Source organism: Capra hircus, chromosome 16 (assembly GCF_001704415.2).
Source record: "Capra hircus breed San Clemente chromosome 16, ASM170441v1, whole genome shotgun sequence".
Classification (NCBI taxonomy): Eukaryota; Metazoa; Chordata; class Mammalia; order Artiodactyla; family Bovidae; genus Capra; species Capra hircus.
In genome coordinates, this window is record NC_030823.1 from 53,465,447 (window position 1) to 53,490,444 (window position 24,998).

The 24,998-nt window shown below is 40.7% G+C and overlaps 1 protein-coding gene across 1 annotated transcript in view; it reads right to left on the bottom strand.

Moving 5' to 3' along the window:
* Positions 895-24,998, bottom strand: part of SLC9C2 (solute carrier family 9 member C2 (putative)) — a 98,170-nt gene continuing 74,066 nt past the window's right edge. The window contains exons 20-27 of the mRNA XM_018059962.1: positions 24,760-24,885; positions 18,483-18,581; positions 15,907-16,074; positions 12,855-12,986; positions 6,859-7,044; positions 5,395-5,479; positions 3,930-3,985; positions 895-996 (exon numbers count right to left, since the gene is read on the bottom strand). Of these exons, the coding sequence (XP_017915451.1) occupies positions 895-996; positions 3,930-3,985; positions 5,395-5,479; positions 6,859-7,044; positions 12,855-12,986; positions 15,907-16,074; positions 18,483-18,581; positions 24,760-24,885 (954 nt within the window). The remainder of the gene's footprint in view (positions 997-3,929; positions 3,986-5,394; positions 5,480-6,858; positions 7,045-12,854; positions 12,987-15,906; positions 16,075-18,482; positions 18,582-24,759; positions 24,886-24,998) is intronic.

Consider the following 24,998-nt stretch of genomic DNA (forward strand, 5'->3'; position numbering starts at 1 on the left):
AACAGCCAAGTTGAGAGAAAGGAAAACATCTGACCTTTCATGATCTTCACTGAGTCTAACAAGTGTGAACCCGTCCTACCTCTGGACTACTATAACATAAAATAATAAATTACCAGATTTCCTTGGTGGCTCAGTGGTAAACAATCTTGTCTGCCAGTGTGGAAGACATGCGCTTGATCCCTGATTTGGGAAGATCCCACATGCCACAGAGCAACTAAGCCCGCGTGCCACAACTATTGAGCCTGTGCTCCAGAGCCCAGGAGCTGCAACTACTGACCCCATGTTGCCGCAACAACTGAAGCCTGTGCTCCAAAAGAGAAACCACCACAGTGAGAAGCCCACACACCGCAACTAGACAGTAGTCCCCACTCTCCGCAATTAGGAGAAGCCTGCGCCGCAATGAAGACTCGGCACAGCCAAAAATAAGTAAAATTTCTTTAAGTAATAAAAATAAATCACCTTAGTGTTTAAGCATTTTTGAGTTGGGTTTTCTGGTACCTGAGGACAAAAGCATCCTAACTGATACACACAGAATTAAGTGTCCTCTAGTTATTTCAAATAACATGATAATGTGCCTCATAAGATTGTAGAGCAGACATCTGTTTTTTTGCTACTTCTTAATCCCCTATCTTGTGGAACTCAAGCTTCAATATGCATTAAACCACATGAGGAGTGTGTTAAAATAAGCAGGTCAGGGCCCTTCCCCCAGACATGGGTTCCACAAGTGGCCAGAAGTTCTTCACAACCCAGGTGATCGTAATGCAGTATACAGCAGACACTGCAGTTCACCATAGCCATTTCCCCTCATTCTTCATGAAAAATACCCAGATTGTATTAAGGGTGGCAAGTTGAGGTGCCAGTTAAAATTCATCCTAAGATGATAGGTGGGTGGGGTCATGTGACAGTGTTGGCCTGTGGTGGGGTCTCTTCCTGAAAGTGCCTTGCTTCGCTGAAAAGCAAATGGGATGACTGAGTTACAGATGTCATTTTGCCACCCTGAGGATAAAAGTCACAGGCCCAGGATGAAAGACAGGGAATCTAAAAGGAAACCGGGTCTGTGGTAACTTCCTTAGACAGCCAGACAGTCCTGGCTGCAGGACTGCTCTTAGGTGTGGCTGCGCCTAACGTTTGTTGACACGTAAGTACTCCACGAGCCACCCTGAGAAATGTTGCCCTGTTCTAGGTATCTGGAGGGCCTTGACTTTTTCTCTTGTGTTTTCTTCTATTCTTTCTTCTATTATGGTTTTCCTTGGAGTAGCAAATTGTGTATTCTTTTAAAATCTTGTTGAAATGAAAAGGAATAATGGATCCTAAATATTAAACAATCATCATAAAATTCAATTTTATTTGACTTTTTTAAGTAAAATGAAAAGTGATATTAAATAGTACTATGCAATGTAAGATTGTTAATTTTTCCTAAACTGCTTTTAATAACTAAGATTATGGAACGTGGTTCCATTTTTCAGTATTTACTAGATTGAGGATTTACTAGATTTTACTCTGTAAAATGTTAGGGAGGCACTAGTTGTAGCAATAACACAAATCAAAATTATAGTTCTTATGCTTTAGATAGTAGTGGGTTAATTGTACAATGCTTTTGATAACTTCTACTCTATCATAGGTTGCTCTCAGCTGGATGCAGGATTTCATTTGCTAAACCATAAGTTTAAGGTATCTGAAGGATTTTAAACATCTCAAGTATAAATGCAACTAACTACTTAAAATTAGAGCTTTTGCAGCAGTCCATCAAAATTGTAAAATAAATGCAGAGGTAAATTGCTTTAGCAGTTTGTGAGTAAACTCCTTGCCAGGTAGTGTTTCAGCACTTGAGTCAGGATATTAGCTCGGTCTCTAAACTGACTCCATGTATCACGTAAGTGCCATTAAAGTCCTTTTCTAAAATGGGATCCAGTTTCCAACTACAAAAGAAAGTCAAAAGTAAAATATGAGACTATAAGCATTTCAGAAAAAAAGAAAAACAGTAAGTGCAATCGGAAAACCTACTGAAAAGTTTCCATTTAATTATCTGGAATACTCCCTTTAGAAGAGCTTACATATTAAAGACTTTGAGTAAGTAAGTACCCCTGCATCTCTATCCCAACAAGCATTATCTTGTAAAGAGATACAGTCACTTAGTTCGAGTAGTGTATCAAAGTTCACTTAAAGAGAAATGTGAGGAGAGTTGAATTCCTGTTAACTTTGTGACTGATTGCAAGGTAAACTGGAAACTTTTCTCCTAAATTGTAATGAGAATTTTTTAAATAAGGGGACCTGGAAGATACAGTGGCAAGCGACAAGCCAAACTGCTAGACACCTAATGAGGTGCCACATTTATGAAATAGATCCCTGTAAGAAAGACAAGAGGATGGCCTAGGAAGACTGCCTACAAGGAATTCAATTGCTTTGTTTAGAGGAACCAATAACCATCAGTTTGGTCAATGCAACTTTCCTTTTCCCCAACAGACACACTGCAGACCACCCTGATTGTCATAAATGATAGTCATAGGCCCAGAATTTCTATTAAAAGTTTCTTAGGGTGGTGATCTGGTTGGGGGTGTGATGGTCAAGGGACTTATGAAGCTGCATTTCCACAGCACATCATTTTTTCATAGAAGACATGGTTTTGGAGTGACTTGGCAACAGAGGGAGGGAGGGTGCTGAAGGCTCCTAAAGCCCATTCTTGGCACCACTGTTGCTGCTATATGGCCCCCTCCTGCGTTTGCTCACCATCCTGTTGCTCTGTCATAGCTGTCTTCTCCAATCCACTCCACTCAGCAGTGGGCTCTGGCCCAAGTGAACTCTCTTAGGGGCCCTCACAGAGATCCCTTGAGTAACAAGCTTTGCAGGCTACCCTGCTCCCCACCAGACTTGCCTCCATATTGTCCTTGCCCGTGTGACCAGCCCTCTCCCTCCTTAACTCTAGGCACAGTTTCCAGCACTTCTCAGACTTTTCTAAAATAGTTCTGATTGATGAGGAAACTAGAAAAAAGTGTCATCAGGGCAACACCTAAGTGACTCTCCCTAATAAAATATTTTGAGGCCTCTGTTTTGATTAAATTCATGCAAATTTGTCATCCTACTCCATAGTATGTTTATTTTAATATAAAACATTTTAAGTAACCTAATAGTAAAATGAGTTAATGTCTCCCTTTGAAAGATTGTCAAATAAAATTGAAACCCTAGGAAAATGCCCATGATCAAGCTGTGCTCCACACACCCACACCAGAGACCTACAGATCCATGGGAATACACACTCCAAAGAGAAACATCCATAATTAAATGCTAGTGTCTCACTGTATGCATGATGGACGGGCCTCCCCACCCCTGATCCTAGAGATCCCTACCTTTGAACTAAATATCAGGGGAGGACGTCCCTGGTGGTCCAGTGGTTAAGAATTTGCCTGCCAATGATCCCTGGGTTTGGGAAGATTCCACATGCCGAGGGACAACTAAGCCTGTGTGCCACAACTGCTTGGGCCTGCGTTTTAGAGCCTAGGAGCTGCAGCTATTGAAGCCTGCATGCCCAGGGCCTATGCTCTGCAACAAGAGAAGCCACTGCAATGAGAAGCCGCACACCACAATGACAGTAGTCCCTGCTTGCCAGAACTCGAGAAAGCCCATGGATAGCAATGAAGACCCAGTGCAGCCAAAATTAATTTTTTTAAATAAATAAATACCAGGGAAGGGAATTAGGAGGGGGGAAATTGGGAGAGGGAATCACGGCAAAATTATGATTTTCAAAAATATTCTATAATTTTAACTGTTAAGTAATTCAGGTGAACTCTAATCCCAATTTTCCCATATTAAAGCATTGCCACTAAGAGTTTCTTTTCTCGCCACCTACATGTTGCTACTTGACTTCACAATTTATTTTCACTGTGTAGTTTAATAGTCACAAAAAGAAAAATCCAAAGTGTCAAGTTAATTACCTCATCTTTTTTCTTCCACTGGTAGTCTCTCTTAGTCATTCCAAGACCCGTGTTGCCTGAGCCAATCCAAATAAATGCATGAAAGAGAAAAATTACATTAGGAATTTCAGAGTATTGGTAGCAAGAGGATATTCTGAAATCTCAGTTTACTTCCTCCCTGTAAGTCTCCCCATTCAAATGGGCTTTTTACATTCCTCCCTCAAGGAGATATGTGAACTAGGCTCCCAAAAGTCCAATACAAGGGCTGGCAAATCCAAATGAGAACAGGCAGGTCACACAGACCGAGTGGTTTGGATATAACACAAGAGGGAGGGTGTGAACTGTGGCAGACCACAGAGCATCTGCTTCCTGTGTAGGAGCCAGCGATGCTCAGCTCTATCTGGTTGTTGCCACACACAGATAAAAGGACTGAGTGTTCAAAGACTTTCCAATTTTTTTTTAAGAAAAGCTCAAATTTTGTATTTTTTTAAATGTGAAATTTCTGGATTTTTACACTTGACAATTTTAAAAGAAAACACAGATGTAAGCCAAATACAGTGTACTGACTGGATCCAACCCATGGGACTGCCACTTGTGACTTTCATCCCAGACTCATTGGGGAATGCGGATAATATATTTCTCTCACTCTAAAAATTTCACCAACTCAATAGCCCTCGGGGTGCCTTATGGGGGCTGACACTAGACCCTGAGCTCCCAGCCTTGCCATATACTCCTGTGCCCCAGGAGTGCTGTGAAAGCAGCAGAGTGGCAGACCAAAGACACTGTGAAGGCTAAATTAGAGGAGCAAATCGAGGATGGTTGTGTTTTCAAGCTGAAGTAGCTGGGGAAATGGTGACCCTGGGCTTGGTAAGGCAGGATGCTAAGCACTGAACGAAAGATCTTGAACGCATTTTCCCTATAGCAAGGCCTTCCTGGAAAGTCTTCTTTACAGTATGCTTAGCACCATGATATAAGCAAATGGGCACTCATATGCACTTAGTGACAATAATTATGTAGTGACTATCAAAGTCATCTCAAAGCAAGTCATTTGAGTTTTGGTTGTGACCGTGGCTTGGACTATTCCATGAGCATGGGTTAGATTCTATATTCCCTTTGGTCGTTGAGAGAAAACCGGATCCCACACCTGGGCCTGCTGTCTATTCCCCCACCCCCACTCCTGCTCTGTCCCCCAGCAGCACTGTGGGGCTCCAGCCTATAGAATCAGAGTAAAGGGAGCAGCTGCTACCCCCAACAGGGTTGTGGAAGGAGACACATGCGAGCGTCAGAGCCACCTGGACTTCAGTGTCTGAAAGTCTCTGAAATGTGACCTCCCAGAAGCAGTGTGGCAGCCAGGGTGGGCCCAAGAATGGAGACGGATGACAAACACACACAGTGCCCTCAAATCATTTTTTTAGAATAAAACGAAGCTCACGTATCAAAATTCTTTCTCAGTGGCTTGCCTACCTCTAAAGAGCTACCCCCTTACCCATGACTTTGGCATTGCCATCGTTTTTGTCAGGCGCAGGTGCTTGGATAACCAACAGCTTGCTTAAATCTGAAGTTCCCTGCACCTAAAGGAGAAAAGCCAAAATCAGTCAAAAGAGCATTCTTTGACCTCTAAACTGGCTGCCTCCTAGCCTTTCCAAAGAATATTAAAAAATAAGCTAAAACATAGAACTAACCTCTAACCTAAGTTCTATCTTTTTCATTTCAAATCCTCTTTTACCTTGTTTCAAAGAGTCTTGGCTAGGTGGGGGATGGGTGGGTGGATGGTTGGATGGAAGGATGGAAGAACAGATGAATGAATGGATTCTTACATGGCTTAATATGTGAAAAAGTAAGCGATCAAAAATGTAAAATAATTTTAAGAGGTCTTGGACCAGGAAATTATCTTTTGCATTTTTATAAATATCAGAAAGGAAATTTCTACACCTTACTTTTAACCAATTTGGAAAATGGAATCCCCAGCATCCACTGAGTTACTTTTATTCTGACATTGACATTCAAGGGCTCAGGACCTAGCCTTCCCAGATAGGAAAGAAATAAAAGCTTTTTTCCCTGAGTTTTTGCCCAACTGCCACAAAATCTGCCCTCCCAGAATGCAAGCAGCATACATAAGTCACATATAACTATCATTTCTAGATATTATCACATTTAATCCCCACAAGAACCTTATGAGATAGCTGCTGCTATTATCCTCATCTTAGTAAGAGGAAACTGAGGGTCAGAAGGCATCTTTCTAAGTGCCTAGCCTCACACACCTAGTGGGCACAGGCATCAGGTCTTAAATCCAAGTATGCCTGCCTCCAAACTCTGGTGACTTAACAAAACTGTGGGGATTGATCCCATGGTCCCCTACCCCTTATTTCAAAGTTAAAGTGATTTTTCACTTCTATTTAAAAAAAATAATTAAATTACCTTCACCTTCTGAACTGTTGAGAGGTTGACAAAATAAGTATGTTAGGAAAGTGGCAAATGCACTTTTTAGGAGCTACAGAGGCATGGAATGATGGGGTTTAGGGTCCTCTATTGAGTTGCGCCCCTAGGCCCTAATGCGGCAACAAAGTGACATGACCCTGACGCATCTCCCTTATCAACCAGTGCAGATACTTCCAGAACCATCCTAGCAAGCAGTGTCACTGTCTTGCACACAAACTAGGAAAAATGCTCCCCATCCTTCTCTAGGGAGGCACAGCCCATGCGAGGGCAAAGAGCCTGGCAAGCAGGGAGTAGGCCCCTCAGGTACACTGTGATGCAGGGCACAACCTGCACAACGCAGCACACACGCCCTGGGGACATTGTGACTGTTTTGTTAAAGGCAGGTGAGAACTATAGGGTCTTTCTAGGTTTAGAGAAACCTAAATTTCTTTAAGGTGGTTAGCTGAGTTTTTAAAGTCACTTATGGGGCACCATGAAAAGCAGAAGACTCTTAAGAAATGACCCTCCTTACCTGTTCACAGGTTTTAGGTAAAATGCAAGGTGCAAAATATGGTACCTCCGTCTTGGTATCAATAACACTGCCATACACAAGAATAACAAATTTCATGTTCACGTTATCGATACTCATTTCATTATAGCTTGATAAAGTCTCCACATATGCATGATTGAGCATCACACACTTCTGAAACTTTAGGTCCTACAATAAAATTAGATTTTTTTCTATAAATCATATAAAATAACACATGCTATCAAGAAGAAAGCATATTCCACATGAAAAGATGTTCAACATCGTTAATCATCAGCTCAGTTCAGTTCAGTTCAGTCGCTCAGTCGTGTCTGACTCTTTGTGACCCCATGAATCGCAGCACGCCAGGCCTCCCTGTCCATCACCAACTCCCGGAGTCTACCCAAACCCATGTCCATTGAGTCGGTGATGCATCAGGGAAACGCAAACCAGCTCAACAGAATGACTATCATCAAAAAGACAACAAGCAACAAGTATTGGCAAGGATGTAGAGAAAAGGGGGAATCTTCAGTGGACTGTAAATTGGTGCAACCACTTTGTAAAATAGTAGGAAGTTCCTCAAAAAATTAAATATTAAACTACCATATGATCTAGCAGTCTCACTCCTGGGCATATATCCAGAGAAAAGATACATGCATCCCAGTGTTCACTGGACCATTATTCACAACAGCCAAGGCACAGAAACAACCTAAATGTCCAACAACAGAGGAATGGATAGAGAAGACGTGGTACTTATATACAATAGAATATTACTCAGTCATAAAATAGAACGAAGTAATGCCATTTGCAGCAACAGGGATGGACCTAGAGATTATCATACTAAGTGAAAGAAGCCAGACATTGAAAAACAAATATCATGTGACATCATTTATTATGTGGAATCTTAAAAAATGATACAAATGAACTCATATACGAACTTATGATTACCAAAGAGGGAGGGAGAGAGAATCACACACACACTACTATATATAAAATAGATAGCCAACAAGTATGTACTATATAGCACAGGGAACTATACTGATATTTTATAATAATCTATAAGGAAAAAATCTGAAAAAATATATATATAACTGAATCACATTGCTGTACACATGAAAATAACAAAACATTATAAATCAAATATACTTCAATTTGTTTTAAAAAAAATCCATGTGTAGGTATTTGTGTGGACATAGTTTTTTAATTCCTTTGGGTAAATATCAAAGAGAGTGCTTGCTGGATCATATGGCAACAGAATGTTAGTTTTGTAAGAAACCACCAAACTCTCTTCCAAAGTGGCTGTGTACCATTTCGCATTCTCACCAACAATGAAGAAGAGTTCTTGTTGTTCCACACCCTGGCCACCATGTGGTGTTGTCACTGGCCAGTTAATAGGTGTGTAACAGTATCACTTCCTTCATGGATCACTGCCTTGTTGTGGCAGAGGGGCTTGCATGACACAATGAAGCTATGAGCCATGCTCTGCAGAGCCACCCTAGACAGACAGGTCATAGCAGAGAGTTCTGACAAAACGTGATCCACTGGAGGAGGGAATGGCAAACCACCCCAGTGTACTTGCCATGAGAACATCATGAATTGTATAAATGGTCAAAAAGACATGACACCAAAAGATGAGTCCCGCGGGTCTGAAGGCGTCCAATATGCTACTGGGGACGAGCAGAGGAGAATTACCAACAGTAATGAATAGATTCAAGGGACTAGATCTAGTTAACAGGGTGTCTGAAGAACTATTGACAGAGATCCATAATACTGTACAGGAGGCGGCAAACAATACCATCCCAAAGAAAAAGAAAAGCAAGAAAGCAAAGTGGTTATCTGAGGAGGCCTTACAAATAGTGGAAGAATGAAGAGAAGCAAAAAGCAAGGCAGAGAAGGAAAAGTACATCCAATAAACACAGAGTCCCCAAAAATAGCTAGAAGAGACAAAGAAGGCCTTCTTTAATAAACAATGCTTAATAATAGAAGAAAAGGGGAAAGACTAGAGATCTCTTCAGAAAAACTGGAAACATCAAGGGAACATTCCGCCCAAAGACGGGCATAATAATGGTAGAGATCTATAAGAGATCAAGAAGAAATGGAAAGATTATACAGAAGAACTATATAAAAAAGATCTTAATGAACCAGATTACTACAATGGTGTGGTTAGTCACCCAGATCCAGACTTTCTGGAGCATGAAGTCAAGTGGGCCTTAAGAAGCACTGCTGTTAATAAAGCTAGTGGGTGAGATGAAATTCCAGCAGAACTATTCAGATCCCTAAAGGATGATGCCATCAGGGTTTTGCATTCATTATGCTGGCAAATCTGGAAGACCCAGCAATGGCCAGAGGACTAGAAAAGGTCAATATTCATCCCAATCCCCAAGAAGAGTACCAAAGAATGTGCTAACCATTGGACAATTGCACAATTGGACAATTGCACTCATCTCCCATGCTAGTAAATAAAGTGAAAGTCACTCAGTCGTGTCTGACTCTTTGTGACTCCATGGACTGTATAGTCCATGAAATTCTCCAGGCTATAATACTGGAGTGGGTAGCCTTTTGCTTCTCCAGGGGATCTTCTCAACCCAGGGAATCTTCCCAACCAGGGATCGAACCCAGGCCTCCCGCACTGCGGGCGGATTCTTTACCAGCTGAGCCACAAGGGAGGCCCAGTAAGGTTCATGCTTAAAATCTTGCATGTTAGGTTAGGCTTCAAACTTACGTGAACCAAGAACTTCCAGATGTCCAAGCTGGGTTTAGAAAAGGAAGAGGAACTAGAGATCAAATTGCCAACATCCGCTGGATTATAGAGAAAGCTAGGGAATTTCAAAAAAACATTTCTCTCTGTTTCCTTTGACAGTGTGGATCATGACAAACTGTGGAAAGCTCTTAAAGAGGTGGGAATACGAGATCATCTTACCTGTTTCCTGAGAAACCTATAAGTGGGTCAAGCAGCAATAGAAGTATGGAACAACTGATTGGTTCAAGATTGAGAAAGGAGTACAACAGGGCTGTCTGCTGTCACCCTATTTGCTTAACCTATATGCTGAGCACCTATATGACTTCCCTGGTGGCTCAGAGGGTAAAGTGTCTGTCTGCAATGCAGGAGACCCAGGTTCGATCCCTGGGTTGGGAAGATCCCCTGGAGAAGGAAATGGCAATCCACTCCAGTACTATTGCCTGGAAAATCCCATGGATGGAGGAGCCTGGAAGGCTACAGTCCATGGGGTCACAAAGAGTCAGACACAACTGAGTGACTTCACAATCAATCATATGCTGAGCACATCATGAGAAATGCCAGGCTGGATGAGATACAAGCTGGAATCAAGATAGGCAGGAGAATCATCAACAACCTCAGATATGCGGATGATACCACTGTAATGGCAGAAAAAAGAGAGGAACTAAAGAGCCTCGTGATGAGGGTGAGGGAGGAGAGTGAAACAGCCGCCTTAAGACTAAATATTAAAAAAAAAAACTAACATCATGGCATCCAGCCCCACTACTTGATGGCAAATAGAAGGGGAAAAGGTGGAAGCAGGGACAGATTTCCTCTTCTTGGGCTCCAAAATCACTGCGGACGGTAACTGCAGTGATGAAATCAGAAGACGACTGCTTCTTGGCAGGAAAGCAATGACAAACCTAGACAGTGTGTTGAAAAGCAGAGACATTACTCTGCCAACAAATGTCCATTTAGTCAAGGACATGGTTTTCTCAGTGGTCACATACAGCTGTGAGAGCTGGACCATAAAAAAGGCAGAACGCTAAATAACTGATGGCTTCGAACTGTGGTGCTGGAGAAGACTCCTGAAAGTCCCTTGGACAGCAAGGAGATAAAACCAGTCAATCTTAAGGGAGATCAACCCTGAATATTAACTAGAAGGACTGATGCTAAAGCTGAAGCTCTAGTATTTTGGTCATCTGATGTGAATAGATGATTCATTGGAAAAGTCCCTGATGCTGGGAAGGATTGAGGGCAGAAGGAGAAGAAGGTGTCAGAGGATGAGATGGCTGAAAGGCATCACCAATGCAATGAACATGAACTTGGGCAAACTCCAGGAGATGGTGAGAGACAAGGAGGCCTAGCAAGCTGCAGTCAGTACCTGGTGTCAGTCGAACATGACTGGGCAACTGAACAACAACAACAATGGTATCACACTGTTTTAATTTGCATTTCCCTGATGACATACTATTCTCTTGAGAAACCTATACGCAGGTCAGGAAGCAATAGTTAGAACTGGACATGGAACAACAGACTGGTTCCAAATAGGAAAAGGAGTACTCAAGGCTGTATATTGTCACCCTGCTTATTTAACTTATATGCAGAGTACATCATGAGAAAAGCTGGGCTGGAAGAAGCACAAGCTGGAATCCAGATTGCTGGGAGAAATATCAATAAACTCAGATATGCAGATGACACCACCCTTATGGCACAAAGTGAAGAGGAACTAAAGAGCCTCTTGAGGAAAGTGAAAGAGGAGAGTGAAAAAGTTGGCTTAAAGCTCAACATTCAGAAAACGAAGATCATGGCATCTGGTCCCATCACTTCATGGGAAATAGATGGGGAAACGGAGGAAACAATGTCAGACTTTATTTTTGGGGGCTCCAAAATTACTGCAGATGGTGATTGCAGCCATGAAATTAAAAGATGATTACTCCTTGGAAGGAAAGTTACGACCAACCTAGATAGCATATTCAAAAGCAGAGATATTATTTTGCCAACAAAGTTCCATCTAGTCAAGGCTATGGTTTTTCTAGTGGTCATGTATGGATGTGAGAGCTGGACTGTGAAGAAAGCTGAGCGCTGAAGAATTGATGCTTTTGAACTGTGGTGTTGGAGAAGACTCTTGAGAGTCCCTTGGACTGCAAGGAGATCCAACCCGTTCATCCTAAAGGAGACAAGTCCTGGGTGTTCATTGGAAGGAATGATGCTGACGCTGAAACTCCAATACTTTGGCCACCTCACGCGAAGAGTTGACTCATTGGAAAAGACTCTGATGCTGGGAGGGATTGGGGGCAGGAGGAGAAGGGGACGACAGAGGATGAGATGGCTGGATGGCATCACTGACTCAATGCATGTGAGTTTGGGTGAACTCCGGGAGCTGGTGATGGACAGGGAGGTCTGGCATGCTGCGATTCACGGGGTCGCAAAGAGTCGGACACGACTGAGCGACTGAACTGAACTGAACTGATGACATGTGATGTGTAGTATCTTTTCCTATATTTATATGCTATTCACATATCTTCTCTGGTGAAGTTATCTATTATCAGCTTTGGCCCATTTTTTAATCAGGCTGGGTTTTTTCCCTACTGTTGAGTTTTAAAGCTCCTTGTATATTTTGGATAATAGTTCTTTTTCTGATATGTCTATTGCAAATATTTTCTCCCAGTCTGTGGTTTTTCTTCTAATTCTCTTGATATATGCTCATTTTTAACCCAATATTTATATTCAGTATCACAATTCAATGAATGTTCTTAAACTTCAGGTTTGTCACTTCCCCAGTTCCTGACTCATGGAAGGGGCTCAAAAAATTACTAAATGGAATGAAAGTATAGGTTGTAAATTGTACCAGTCCAAGAACAGACCTGAACCGCTACTTTCTGAAGAGAAAGTTCATAGATGAGGCTTGGTAAACTCAATAAAAATTTGAAAAGGACAAATAATCTATAATAACGTAGGTAGATAGAATAGACTAATAAACACCAAACTTGTGCTCAGTAACTCACTAATTAATGCTCTGCTTGATTCTTGGGGATCTACCTATGTAAGATTTGCTTACTGTCTTATTTTTTAGGGATGACTGGGGGTAGCCTGGGAAAAATCAGCTGTCACAAGGGGACCGATGACCTACAGGAACTCAGAATAACAGAGTGGTAAAGATTCTGAAATCTTATTTTGAGAGATCAAACATACCTTCTTTTCTCTGTCTCCAAAATATGAAATTTATTTTGCAAAAAAAATACAGGAAATAAAACTTAATTCATATTTTAATCATGCAACTGACCTCATCAACAAGACTTGATTCAAAATACTGATGGGCAATACCGAGAGCAAGCTTCAGCCATATTTTATATTCCAGGGATGGCCAGAAGAAATCAAAGCCTTCATATAAATCCTCCAGGGAGATAAAGCAGACCTGAAATGACAAAGCATCAAACAGTATGCTTGATTTGAAAATAAATTATTAAATCATCAGAAAAACAAAGGCCTGTAGGACTTCCCTGGTGGTACAGTGGAGGAGAATCCACCTGTCAATGCAGGGGACACGGGTTCAATCCTTGGTCCAGGAATATTCCATGTACCTCAGAGCAACTAAGCCCATGAACCACAACTACTAAGACTGCATGCTGCAACTGCTGAAGCTCTTGTGCCTAGAGCCTGTGCTCGGCAATAAGAGAAGCCACAGCAATGAAAAGCCTATGCAGTGCAAAGAAAAGTAGCTCCCACTCACCACAATTAGAGAAAGCCCTCAGCAGCAATGAACACCTAGCACAGCCGAAAATTCTAAAAAAGATTGTAGGTTTCATCTTCACCTAACCTCTTAGAAAAGCTATCAACCCTAGTATATTAATTATGATACTCTGCAATTTAAGTATAAGATGATAAAATGTACAGTTCAATTAAAGCTATAGACTTAATACCAGTCCAGAAAATTTTATATTAGTCAATAGCTAGGATAATCATGAACTTCCAGATGTTCAAGCTGGTTTTAGAAAAAGCAGAGGAACCAGAGGTCAAATTGCCAACATCCGCTGGATCACGGAAAAAGCAAGAGAGTGCCAGAAAAGCATCTATTTCTGCTTTATTGACTATGCCAAAGCCTTTGACTGTGTGGATCACAATAAACTATGGAAAATTATGAAAGAGATGGGACTACCAGACCACCTGACCTGCCTCTTGAGAAACCTGTATACAGGTCAGGAAGCAATAGTTAGAACTGGACATGGAACAACAGACTGGTTCCAAATAGGAAAAGGAGTACTCAAGGCTGTATATTGTCACCCTGCTTATTTAACTTATATGCAGAGTACATCATGAGAAACACTGGACTGGAAGAAGCACAAGCTGGAATCAAGATTTCTGGGAGAAATATCAATAACCTCAGATATGCAGATGACACCACCCTAATGGCAGGAAGTGAAGAAGAACTAAAGAGCCTCTTGATGAAAGTGAAAGAGGAGAGTGAAAAAGTTGGCTTAAAACTCAACATTCAGAAAACTAAGATCACGGCATCCGATCCCATCACTTCATGGCAAATAGATGGGGAATCAGTGGAAACAGTGTCAGACTTTATTTTGGGGGGCTTCCTTGGAAGGAAAGTTATGACCAACCTAGACAGCATATTAAAAAGCAGAGACATTACTTTGTCAACAAAGGTCTGTCTAGTCAAGGCTATGATTTTTCTAGTGGTCATGTATGGATATGAGAGTTGGACTATAAAGAAAATTGGAGGCCAAAGAATTGATGCTTTTGAACTGTGGTGTTGGAGAAGACTCTTTAAAGCCCTTTGGACTGCAAGGAGATCCAACCAGTCTATCCTAAAGGAGATCAGTCCTGGGTGTTCATTACAGGGTCTGATGTTGAAGCTGAAACTCCAATACTTTGGCCACCTGATGCAGAGAGCTGACTCATTTGAAAAGACCCTGATGCTGGGAAAGATTGAGGGCAGGAGGAGAAGGGGATGACAGAGGATGAGATGGTTGGATGGCATCACCAACTCGATGGACATGATTTTGGGTGAACTCCGGGAGTTGATGATGGACAGGGAGGCCTGCCGTGCTGCAGTTCATGGGGTCGCAAAGAGTCGGACACGACTGAAAGACTGAAATGAAATGAACTGAACTGAGAATAATCATGAGCCCAAGATTATGGAACTAAGCCACATAAACTTATTTATTTTTATTGCCACAGTAGGTAACGTGCACTTATTCATCGTATTTGCTTTAAGAGCAAAGTGCCAATCCAAACAAGGAAGACGACTCTCAGAATTCAAGCTACCTGAACTTCAGCAAATTCAATTCAGCCTTGTGAATACATTCACGTTTTCTCTTCTCTTCCAAAAGTGAAATGGTATGAAACTGATAAAGCAACACTCCTTTCTGTCTGTCACACTCCTAAGACTCTGCACTTTGCTCCATTGCATTTAACAGTCCCCAAAGCTTGAGAATTCTTTGTAAGTAGGAACTTTCACTCGGAGAAGGCAATGGCAACCCACTCCAGTACTCTTGCCTGGAAAATCCCATGGATGGAGGAGACTGGTAGTCTGTAGTCCATGGGGTTGCTAACAGTCAGACACGACTGAGCGACTTCACTTTCACTTTTCACTTTCATGCATTGGAGAAGGAAATGGCAACCCAGTCGTGTTCTTGCCTGGAGAATCCCAGGGACGGGGGAGCCTGGTGGGCTGCCGTCTATGGGATCACACAGAGTCGGACATGACTGAAGTGACTTAGCAGTAGCAGTAGCAGGAACTTTCACTAATTTCTATTTGAATTGCCCACAGCTACCCCACTATCAGACCACTTATTTGTTAAATAAAATTCTTACTTAGCAAGTGAAAAATGGAAGAAAGATTTGAAACACAAGTATTCTTTAAAAACACTACTCCCATAATGGTAGCCATTTATGGAGCACCTAAACATGCCAGGCATCTTATCTTTATAACATCAGAAGTTAGATATTTTCTCTTCTAATTAAAAAAAGTGACAAAGACTCTTTGGTTAAAATATCTGCCTCCAGTTCAAGAGGGAGGGGACACAGGTATACATATGGCTAATTCATGTTGATGTTTGGCAGAAACCAACACAATACTGTAAAGCAATTATTCTTCAATTAAAAATAAATAAATTTAACTGTTTAAAAAAAAAAATCTCCCTCCAGATACCATAGTGGATGTGAGACATCAAATTGGCCTTTCTCAGCTACCCTGCTTCACAATAGCTGGTTGGGTTGACTAAGATAATAGAACCCTCCCGCACCCCAAAAAAAGTGCTGGCACTCCTTACTAACTTGAGGAAGAAATAACACCCACAGTATAGACAGAACCAGGTGCTTACCTGCAAAATAGTTTCACAGATGACAGTATATTCAATTTCACGCTTAAGTAGACAGCTCAGTTCTCCAATTATGTCTCCACTGGTACAGTACTCTGTAAACCTAGTTGTGGACTCTCTGTCAGGCCTTAGGCTCCTGTCTATTCCAAAAGTAGGAGGTGAACTCTCCAACTGCAATGGAGAAATAATTGAGCAAAGGGAAATACAAAATCAGGAGCCCTTGACCAAACCCTAGGAGCTCCCAGTGTTTCTTGCAATTATTACAATAGAAGGAAAAGATTCTTTATGAATACTTTCAGATGGGAAGGAGGAACTGGGCTTCCAAAAATCATTTCTTTCACATTTCCACTCTCCAGGCTGAGACTGTTTCAAATCTTATAGCTTTACAGATGACCCCTATTTACCTTCCTTATACAAAAATTCTACCAAAAGTAGTCATAGCAGTCTGCCACTAAATGCAAGTACCCACTCTAAGTCTATTAGATATTCTTAGCATAATGGGCTAGTGCCTCAGGTGGAAAAATTTTTTGATTGCATAGATGCATAAGCCAGATTTCAAGACTGAATATGACCCCAAGGCAAGTCATAATTTCAGCAGAAATCTTGCCTCCCTTAAGATGCTTAAGAATAATTACCATGAGACATTAGCAGAAAAAGGTTTTAGGATGAACACAGGATGGTTGAGTTACTTCAGGAAAAGAACTGGTAGGCATGGGTGGTGTAAAAGAAAGTCATCAGATTTCAGGAGGAAGATGCAAGAATTAACCAGAAGGATTACAGAACTTTCCAGAAAGTTTAGCTGTAAGTGCCAAAGAGGAAGCCTATTGCCCAAGACACAAGAAATGGAAAAATATCACTGAAGGAATTGCTGTGAAAGTGGTACCCTCTCCTAGTGAGTTCCACCATTCAAACTTGTAGAGGCACTCGTGCTTCCAAAGAACTCTGACATTTTTAAATTTAATTTTTAATGAAGTCCAAAAGCCTTTTGAGTACAAGCTCCCTACACACAAACAAGTTCCGTTCTGAAAGTGTGTTCTTAAGTCCAATATGTTTGTAAGTCCAACAAAGTTAACCTAGGTGCCCAACTAACACAATTGGCTATATAGTACTATACTGTAATAGGTTTATAATACTTTTCACACAAATAACACATAAAAACAAACACAAAAAATAAACAAAACATTTTTAAGCTTACAGTGCAGTATATTGAAAAGTAGAGCAGTACAGCTGGCATACAGGGGCATACTCGTATCTTTGAAAGTTTGCAACTTGAAGGTCTGTATGTAGGGGACTTAACAGTAAAAAAGAATGGTTCTGCTTTTTACAAACCAAAGAAAGATGATTACATCTGTGGCAAGCAGAATTTTAAAGAAGGCTTTCCAAGGTTTCTATCTTTTTGTTATTCAATCAAACATTGATCTATGAACTACTGTGAAGGGATTTTGCAGATGTAATTAAGGTTACTAATCACCTAAACTTAAAGAGATGATACTGGATTATCCTGTGGACTCCAATGTAATCACATGAGCCCTCAAAGTAGAAAAGGCAGTAGTCATCAAGACTGGAGAGGGACAAATGAATTGATTTCTCTGTCCGTCAGTTTTCTCATGAGGTTGATAGAAGGACAAAATGTCATAACACATTGCCATTCTCGATCATCTTTTTAAATGTCACAACTAGCCTCTTCAACTCTTGATCACTGCTAACATACTACATATTTAACTTAGGTATTTTGTCCATTGTTCCATCTCTTTCTATGCTTCTACAAGAAATTAACTTCTAAGAAGACAGGGCTTTTTTGTGTTTTCTCAGTTCTATGCCTAGAATGAATGTGCCTACTGCATAATAGCAATGAAGTAAATATTTGTTGAATGAATGAGTAAATGAATGAATGAAAAGTGCCAGACACTTAGTAAGTGCTAGTTAGTATTTATAATTATAGTTTATTTCCATGATTAATTTTGGCTTTTTTAAGGTCTGAAACACTCATTCTAAAAATATAAAGCCAAATATATTATTTGCACTAATAATAAGGGTTTGTCACTTGTAACTGTCATATAGGATCTAGAAATTATGTTGGTCATATCTGGGGCTCACCCATGGATCCAGCTACTGGTATTCAGTTTCTAAAGGATTCTTGTCCCTATCACTCTTACTGACAACAAAAACCTCCTATTAGTTAAAAATGGTATGCTCTTCATCCCTATTTGACCTCTGGGAGAATGTGACACTGTGGTCTATTTCCTCAACCTTGACTCTAATTTCCTTTAGATGAGTAACCCAACCACTCCAAGTACTGGGTTCCTTATATGACCAGCACAGAAAAGGCTGTTCCTGCCAGGATTATTGTGAAGAATAAGTAATAATTATGAAAGCATTTTGTAAGATGGGAAGCACCTTTCAGATGGTGGGTGTTATAATTATCTCTCAGCAGTTGTGTTAGCCCCAAACAGAAATGGTTTCATTTGGAAAAGAAACTATGTTAAAAATTTGAAATTTTCTTGATTCCTAAATTTCTCCTTATGTGATAATTACAACTTTCAAGATATATTTTTAGTAAAGAATAAATAGTTCCTTACGATTGCCATTCCTGAAATAATCAAGTAGATTCCTTGTGGCATTTCACCTTCTTTACATATGACATCTCCATAGTCAAAATAGGCAAGTTTAGCTCTTTCCTGAAAGAAAAGAAACAGGAAAGGAAAAAAAAAGAATCAACACAAATCTTCATAATCTACTTCTCTAAAGAGAAATAAGATTTTAAAGCTAAAAAGTAGCATAAAAAACAAACTATATTCTTTGATTTGTTAGTGAGTTATAATGTTTTGACAGACCTCATTAACTTTTAGGGAAAAAGGGGACAAGCAAGCAAACTGCAGACTTTGTGCTTTGGACCTAGCAGAGTGACTGGCAGAAACACCCAATAAATGCTAGGTTGGATAAATGTTTACAATAAAGTATAATAATTCTGGTCAAGGAGACAGGGGCAGGGCACTCTGGGAAACAAATTCAGAAAGGCCACAGGAACCCTGACTTGGGTGTCTAGGGAAGGAACAGCTAAACTGAGATCTGAAGGAAGAGCAACAAGATAGCCAGGATACCATGAGCTAAAGATCATTCAGGGCAGAGGATTCAGTTCATGCAAAGACCCATTAGCAAATAGAATAACTGCATTGTGGGGTAACACAGAAGATTCAATATATCTCAGGCCAGGGAGGGATGGAGACCAGGGTGGAGTTATCCATTAGGCATCAATAGACACAGTGTCCAGAGTTCACAGTACTTTTAGGGATTCACAACAATGTTTTAGTTTCTTTTAAGATCAGAAGAAAATAAGACAACTTTTAGGTAGAGTAAACTGTCAATACTAAAGCATCTAATGCTAATATATTCATCTTTATAGTAATAAAATCACAAAGTATAATTTTTTGGTGCTTTACGGAGGAAAAGGCAGAAGTGCCTGGAGTCTGGGTGGAGGCAGGACTGGAGAGGTGAGCCGGAGCCAGGTCTCCAGGGGGCTCACATGCACGGTAAAAAGCCCGCACACTCTGGAGCCCGGGCACCACAACTTGATAATCCATGTGCCACAACTAGAGAGTCTGTGCACTGCAAGGAAAGACCCCATATGAAGCAATGAGGATCTCGTGTGCCACATAAGAGCTGACACATCCAGAAACATTTTTTTTTAAGTTTGAACTTCCCAAAACCAGGGGCTGGTCACTGAAGGGTTTCTAACGGGAGACTTACAGTGACACGTTTGCATTTTACAAAGATGTGGAGGAAACATATTTTTAAATCCTTCATAGTAGTTATCGCTTAGTATAGGATGGGGAGTGAAAGGATATCACTTTTTACTTCTGAATTATTTTACAGTGTTGAAATAAACGTGGATGACTTCACAATATTTTTTTTTAAAGCTGGCCTAAAGCCAATTATCCAGCTTATGTGTTATTCAGATCTTTATTTTTTTAAATTGTTGTCTTTAGGCTTATCCTGATATACTATTACCTTTTTAATTAACCACAACAGTTGAAGGATGAAAGGAGGAAGGAGTAGTGAAAATTAACTGTTGCTGCTGGGATAGAAACCAAGATTGAAATTAACATCTATAATGAGGGGGTGTTACTTTTGTTTCTATATGGATTTTTCCATGCATTCCCTGGGCTAACCCTAATGAGAATAATGCTCATGTGCTCCCAATTCATCACATTTTTCTTTACCCCAGTGAAATCTGATTTAAGTGGCTACCAATAACCAACATCTTAAGGAAAAGGGCCACTTAATGAGTGAACCATTTTAGAGCCGGAGAGCAGCAACTACCAAGCCCACGTGCAGCAACTACTGAAGCCTGTGTGCTCTACAGCCTGTGCTCCGCAACAAAAGAAGCCACCACAATGAGAAGCCCCAGCACCGCAATGAAGAGTAGCCCCTGCTCTCCGCACCTAGAGAAAATCCACACAGCAATGAAGACCCAGCACCACTAAAAATAAATAAATAAACATTTTTAAAAAAAAAAGAGTCAGTCATGTCTGAAAGGCGGTGGAGAGAGTCTGACAGCTTTGCTTAGGCATGGCAGGCTAAGGAGTGGAGGAAGCTTGTGCCCTGGTTATAGATTCATCTCAGGTGTATGGAAATCATTAATTTATGGAGTTCCTACCCATTGTTTTTCCCATTCCTCTCCCATTCACTGCAGGATGGTCAGTTAATTATACTTGTGAGAGTATTACCTATAAAGAACCAAATTCGAATTTTAAACTTGGATATTTTAAAAAACTGAAGAGGATGCAGATTGTAATTAATACCCCTTAGATACCTTCTTCCCAGTCCAAGCCCATCCCTCACCTCCCACCCTCTATTCCCCAGACTACGTTCAACAGCCCCTGCCCATTAGGTTTCCCCCTTCTTACAGTCACACTTGTACTCCCCAAAGCTGGACGTTTGATCCAAGCTAAGCTAGTTGGATTTCTCTCTCAAGAATTTGAACTAAAGGACAAAGAGCCTGGGTGAGAACTGGTTCATCATAGTCATGTGCTAAAGGAAGAGTCCACAAATTCCTACCACTGACATTCCAGAGCTGGCCTGATTCTCACCCTGTTCAGGGTTAGTCTGTCAACTGTTTCTTAGCATCTGTTGTTCAGTCACTAAGTCATGTCTCACCCTTTGCAACCCCATGGACTGCAGCATGCCAGGCTTTCCTGTCCTTCACTATCTTCCAGGGTTAGTTCAGATTCATGTCCATTGAGTGGGTGATGCTATCTATCTCACTCCCTGCTGCCCTTTTCTTCTCGTATACCACTGCAATATATTGTTAGTAAGATCCCCTCTTGCTTAAACTAGTTCAGATAGGGTTTTGTTACTTTCAACCATAGGAGTCTTAATTTAATTAAATTTGAAATTAATTTCAAAAGGAAAATTCAAAAATTTCTGGCATGAAGTAAACACTGCTGCTGCTGCTGCTGCTAAGTCGCTTCAGTCATGTCCGACTGTGTGACCCCAGCGACTGCAGCCCACCAGGCTCCGCCGTCCCTGGGATTCTCCAGGCAACAACACCGCAGTGGGTTGCCATTTCCTTCTCCAATGCATGAAAGTGAAAAGTGAAAGTGAAGTCGCTCAGTCGTGTCCGACTCCTAGTTACCCCATGGACTGCAGCCTACCAGGCTCCTCCGTCCATGGGATTTTCCAGGCAAGAGTACTGGAGTGGGGTGCCATTGCCTTCTCCCATTATAGTTAAACAGATGACATATATCTCCATGTCTAGATCACAAAGCAGAGTACAACCAAATTTACAGTAAAACAAGCACCACTCTTTGTCACAGAGTTTTCCTGATTCCAATAGGTTTCAACAAGTTGATGAAACAGCTACTATTCATATAACTATGATATAATTCATATAATTATCAGGGCTCCCCTGATAGCTCAGTTGGTAAAGAATCCACCTGCAATGCAGAAGACCCCGGTTCGATTCCTGTATTGGGAAGATCTGCTGGAGAAGGGATAGGCTACCCACTGCAGTATTCTTGGGCTTCCCTTGTGGCTCAGCTGGTAAAGAATCCACCTGCAATGTGGGAGACCTGGGTTCGATCCCTGGGTTGGAAGATCACCTGGAGAAGGGATGGACTGTATAGTCCATGGGGTCGCAAAGAGTCAGACATGACTGAGTGACTTTCACTCATATAATAGCCATTTAAAACTAAAACCACAAACTGGTGGTCCATGAGTCATATCCAGTCTACAGATATATTTTGTTTGGCTTGCACAGTATCTTTAAAATTCTGAATTGGTTGCCAAGTTTTAAAATTCACATAAAAATACAGATGTATGGATTTTCCTTTTAAAAATTGACTTTTACATTATTAAATCTAATAGTCAATTTTCAGACTTCATCTTATGTGATCTCTCAGCCTCATATGACATAATTGATCACTTTCTCTTTCTTGAAATACTTCCTTCACTTAGCTCTGGGACACCATTCTTTTTTTTTTTTTTTTCTCCTATTTGATGGATAACTCCTCAATTCTTCTTTTCCAGCTTTACTGAGACAGAACTACTTAGCAATAAAGAGTCCGCCTGCAATGCAGGAGACGCAGGTTCAATCCCTGGGTCAGGAAGGTCCCCTGAAAGAGGGAATGGCAACCCTCTCCAGTATTCTTGCCAGGGAAAATACAATGGAGAGAGGAATCTGGCGGACTATAGTCCATAGGGCTGTGAAGGGTCAGACACAACTGAGTGACTGAGTACACACATACACACACACACACACACACAATATAAGTTTAAGGTATACAGCATAATGACTTGACATGCACCTATTGCAAAATGACTATCACAATAAATTTAGTTAACATACATCACTTCATATAGTTATAAAAATTTTTTCCATGTGATAAGAATGGATTCTTTTAGATTCTACACTCCTAGAGCTTTTAAATATACTAGACATAAATGACTATATAACTATAGTCATCATGTTGTATACCTAGTAATTTTCTATCTTGTAACTTGGAAGTTTGTACCCTTTAACCCACTTGTCTAATTTACTCAGCTTCCACTCCTCTCCTCTGGCAACCATCAATCTGATTCATAGCTCACAACTCAACCCTTGGATGTTCATAACAATTCCTTGAATTATCAAGTTTCAAGGCCTTAAATATTATCTCTATGCTGACAACTCCAAAATGTCTTTCTCCAATTTGACCTCCCACCTACATTCTAGTCATGTATCTAACTGCCTACTCAACAGCTCCACTTGGATGTCTAATAGCCTCGTCAAATTTAACCTATTCAGAATCAAACTCTCGCCCATCTCCCGCCCCATATAAATCTCTTCCCCATCTAAATAGAGGGCTAATCCATTTTCAGACTATTTTCTATTTCAGCCAAAATTCTAGAAGTCATTCTTTCTCTCTCTAGCACTCACTCCAACATTTATATGCTGTCTCTTCAAAACCTATTGAGTCTGAACTCCTCTCACCACTTTCACTCATCCACGTCACTATCATCTCTTGCCTACATTATCATAATCACATCCTACCTGGATGCCCTGGCTTTCCCTTGATCACCTACAGCCTATTCTTAACACATCAGCAGATGATCATTTTTAAGGGTAAGTTAGATCATGTCACTTCTCTCTTCAAAACCTTTCAACATGTTTCCACTTAATTCTTAGTAAAAGCCAATGTCCTAACAATGACCTACAAAGTTCTACAAACTCAAGCTTGCCACAAATGCTTAGTCTTAACTCCTCCCTCCAGCACTGGTCCTGCCACAGGGGCCTTTGTGATGTTCCTTGAATAGAGCAGTCAGGGCTTCCCTGGTGGTCCATCAGGAAAGAGTCTGCCTTCAGTGAGGGAGACCAGGGTTTGATCCCTGGTTTGGGAAGATCTCCTGGAGAAGGAAATGGCAAACCACTCCAGTATTCTTGCCTGGAAAGTCCCATGGACAAAGGAGCCTGGCGGGCTACAGTCCATGGGGGTCACAAAGAGTTGGACATGACTGAGTGACTTCACTTTGAACACAGCAAGCATATCCACCTCAGGGCACTGCACCTGCCTTCTCCCAGATATCGAAATGGTGTGCTCCCTCACTTATTTCAGATCTCTGTCCAGAGGAAAGGTACTAGAGCAATCTTCTCTAACCATCCATATAGAATAGCTGCCTACCTATAGTCTCCTTTTTCACCTTTTCTCCATATAGCATTTGTTACCACCTGACAGACTATATATTTATGCATGGGTATGTTCATTGTCCGTCTCCATCCATATAACATAAAGTCAATGAAAGCAGGAATTTATTTTGTTCACTGCCATATCCCCAAACCTAGAACATTCTCTGGCTCAAAGAGGCTATTCAATAGCTATCTATTGAAAGAGTACACATTCCTATAGGAACACTCAGCTGACTTCAGACAAAGCATGAACTCTGGAATATACTACAGTCCTGTTCCCTGTTTATATTACACCCAGATGGGTTTACTTTTTTCTATTATCTGCCTGGCCTGCAAAGTAACTTAAATATGAGACCCTTGATCTAAAAAAGTCTTTTCCAGAGTGTGCATCTGGAAGTCTGGGGCTTTTCATCAGAAAATAAGATGGGACTGGTAATTATTGGGTAATGTATTAAAAAAACATATCATCCTAAGCAGATAAGCAATAATAAAAAAAAAAATCTTTGCGCTTTAGGCTCAAAATGAAATCCACTCTTCTCAGTTTTGCTGGGCCTCCATTTTGACTTACCCTTTATTGCCCATTACAGGAGTCTTGCCTTGGATAAGTTTTTTTTATTATTATTAATCTTACATTAGGGAATGAAAAATAATTATCATCGAACATGAGCTAAAATATAAGACAGGATCTTTACCTTGAAGAATTCAATGAGAACATCTTTATTTTCTAGCCAAATGATATTATGAAGATATTTGTCAGGAGTAGGGAGCGGGATTGCCATTGGAAAGTTATTCAATGATTTTATTTTTTCAAGAAGTACCTAAAACAAACAATCAAAATAATGGTGATTAGATCCTGTAACAGAAAAGGGACATCAAGTAAAAATGAAGGAAATCTAAATAAAATACTGTTTCGCAGAGCTTTTCTTCTTTA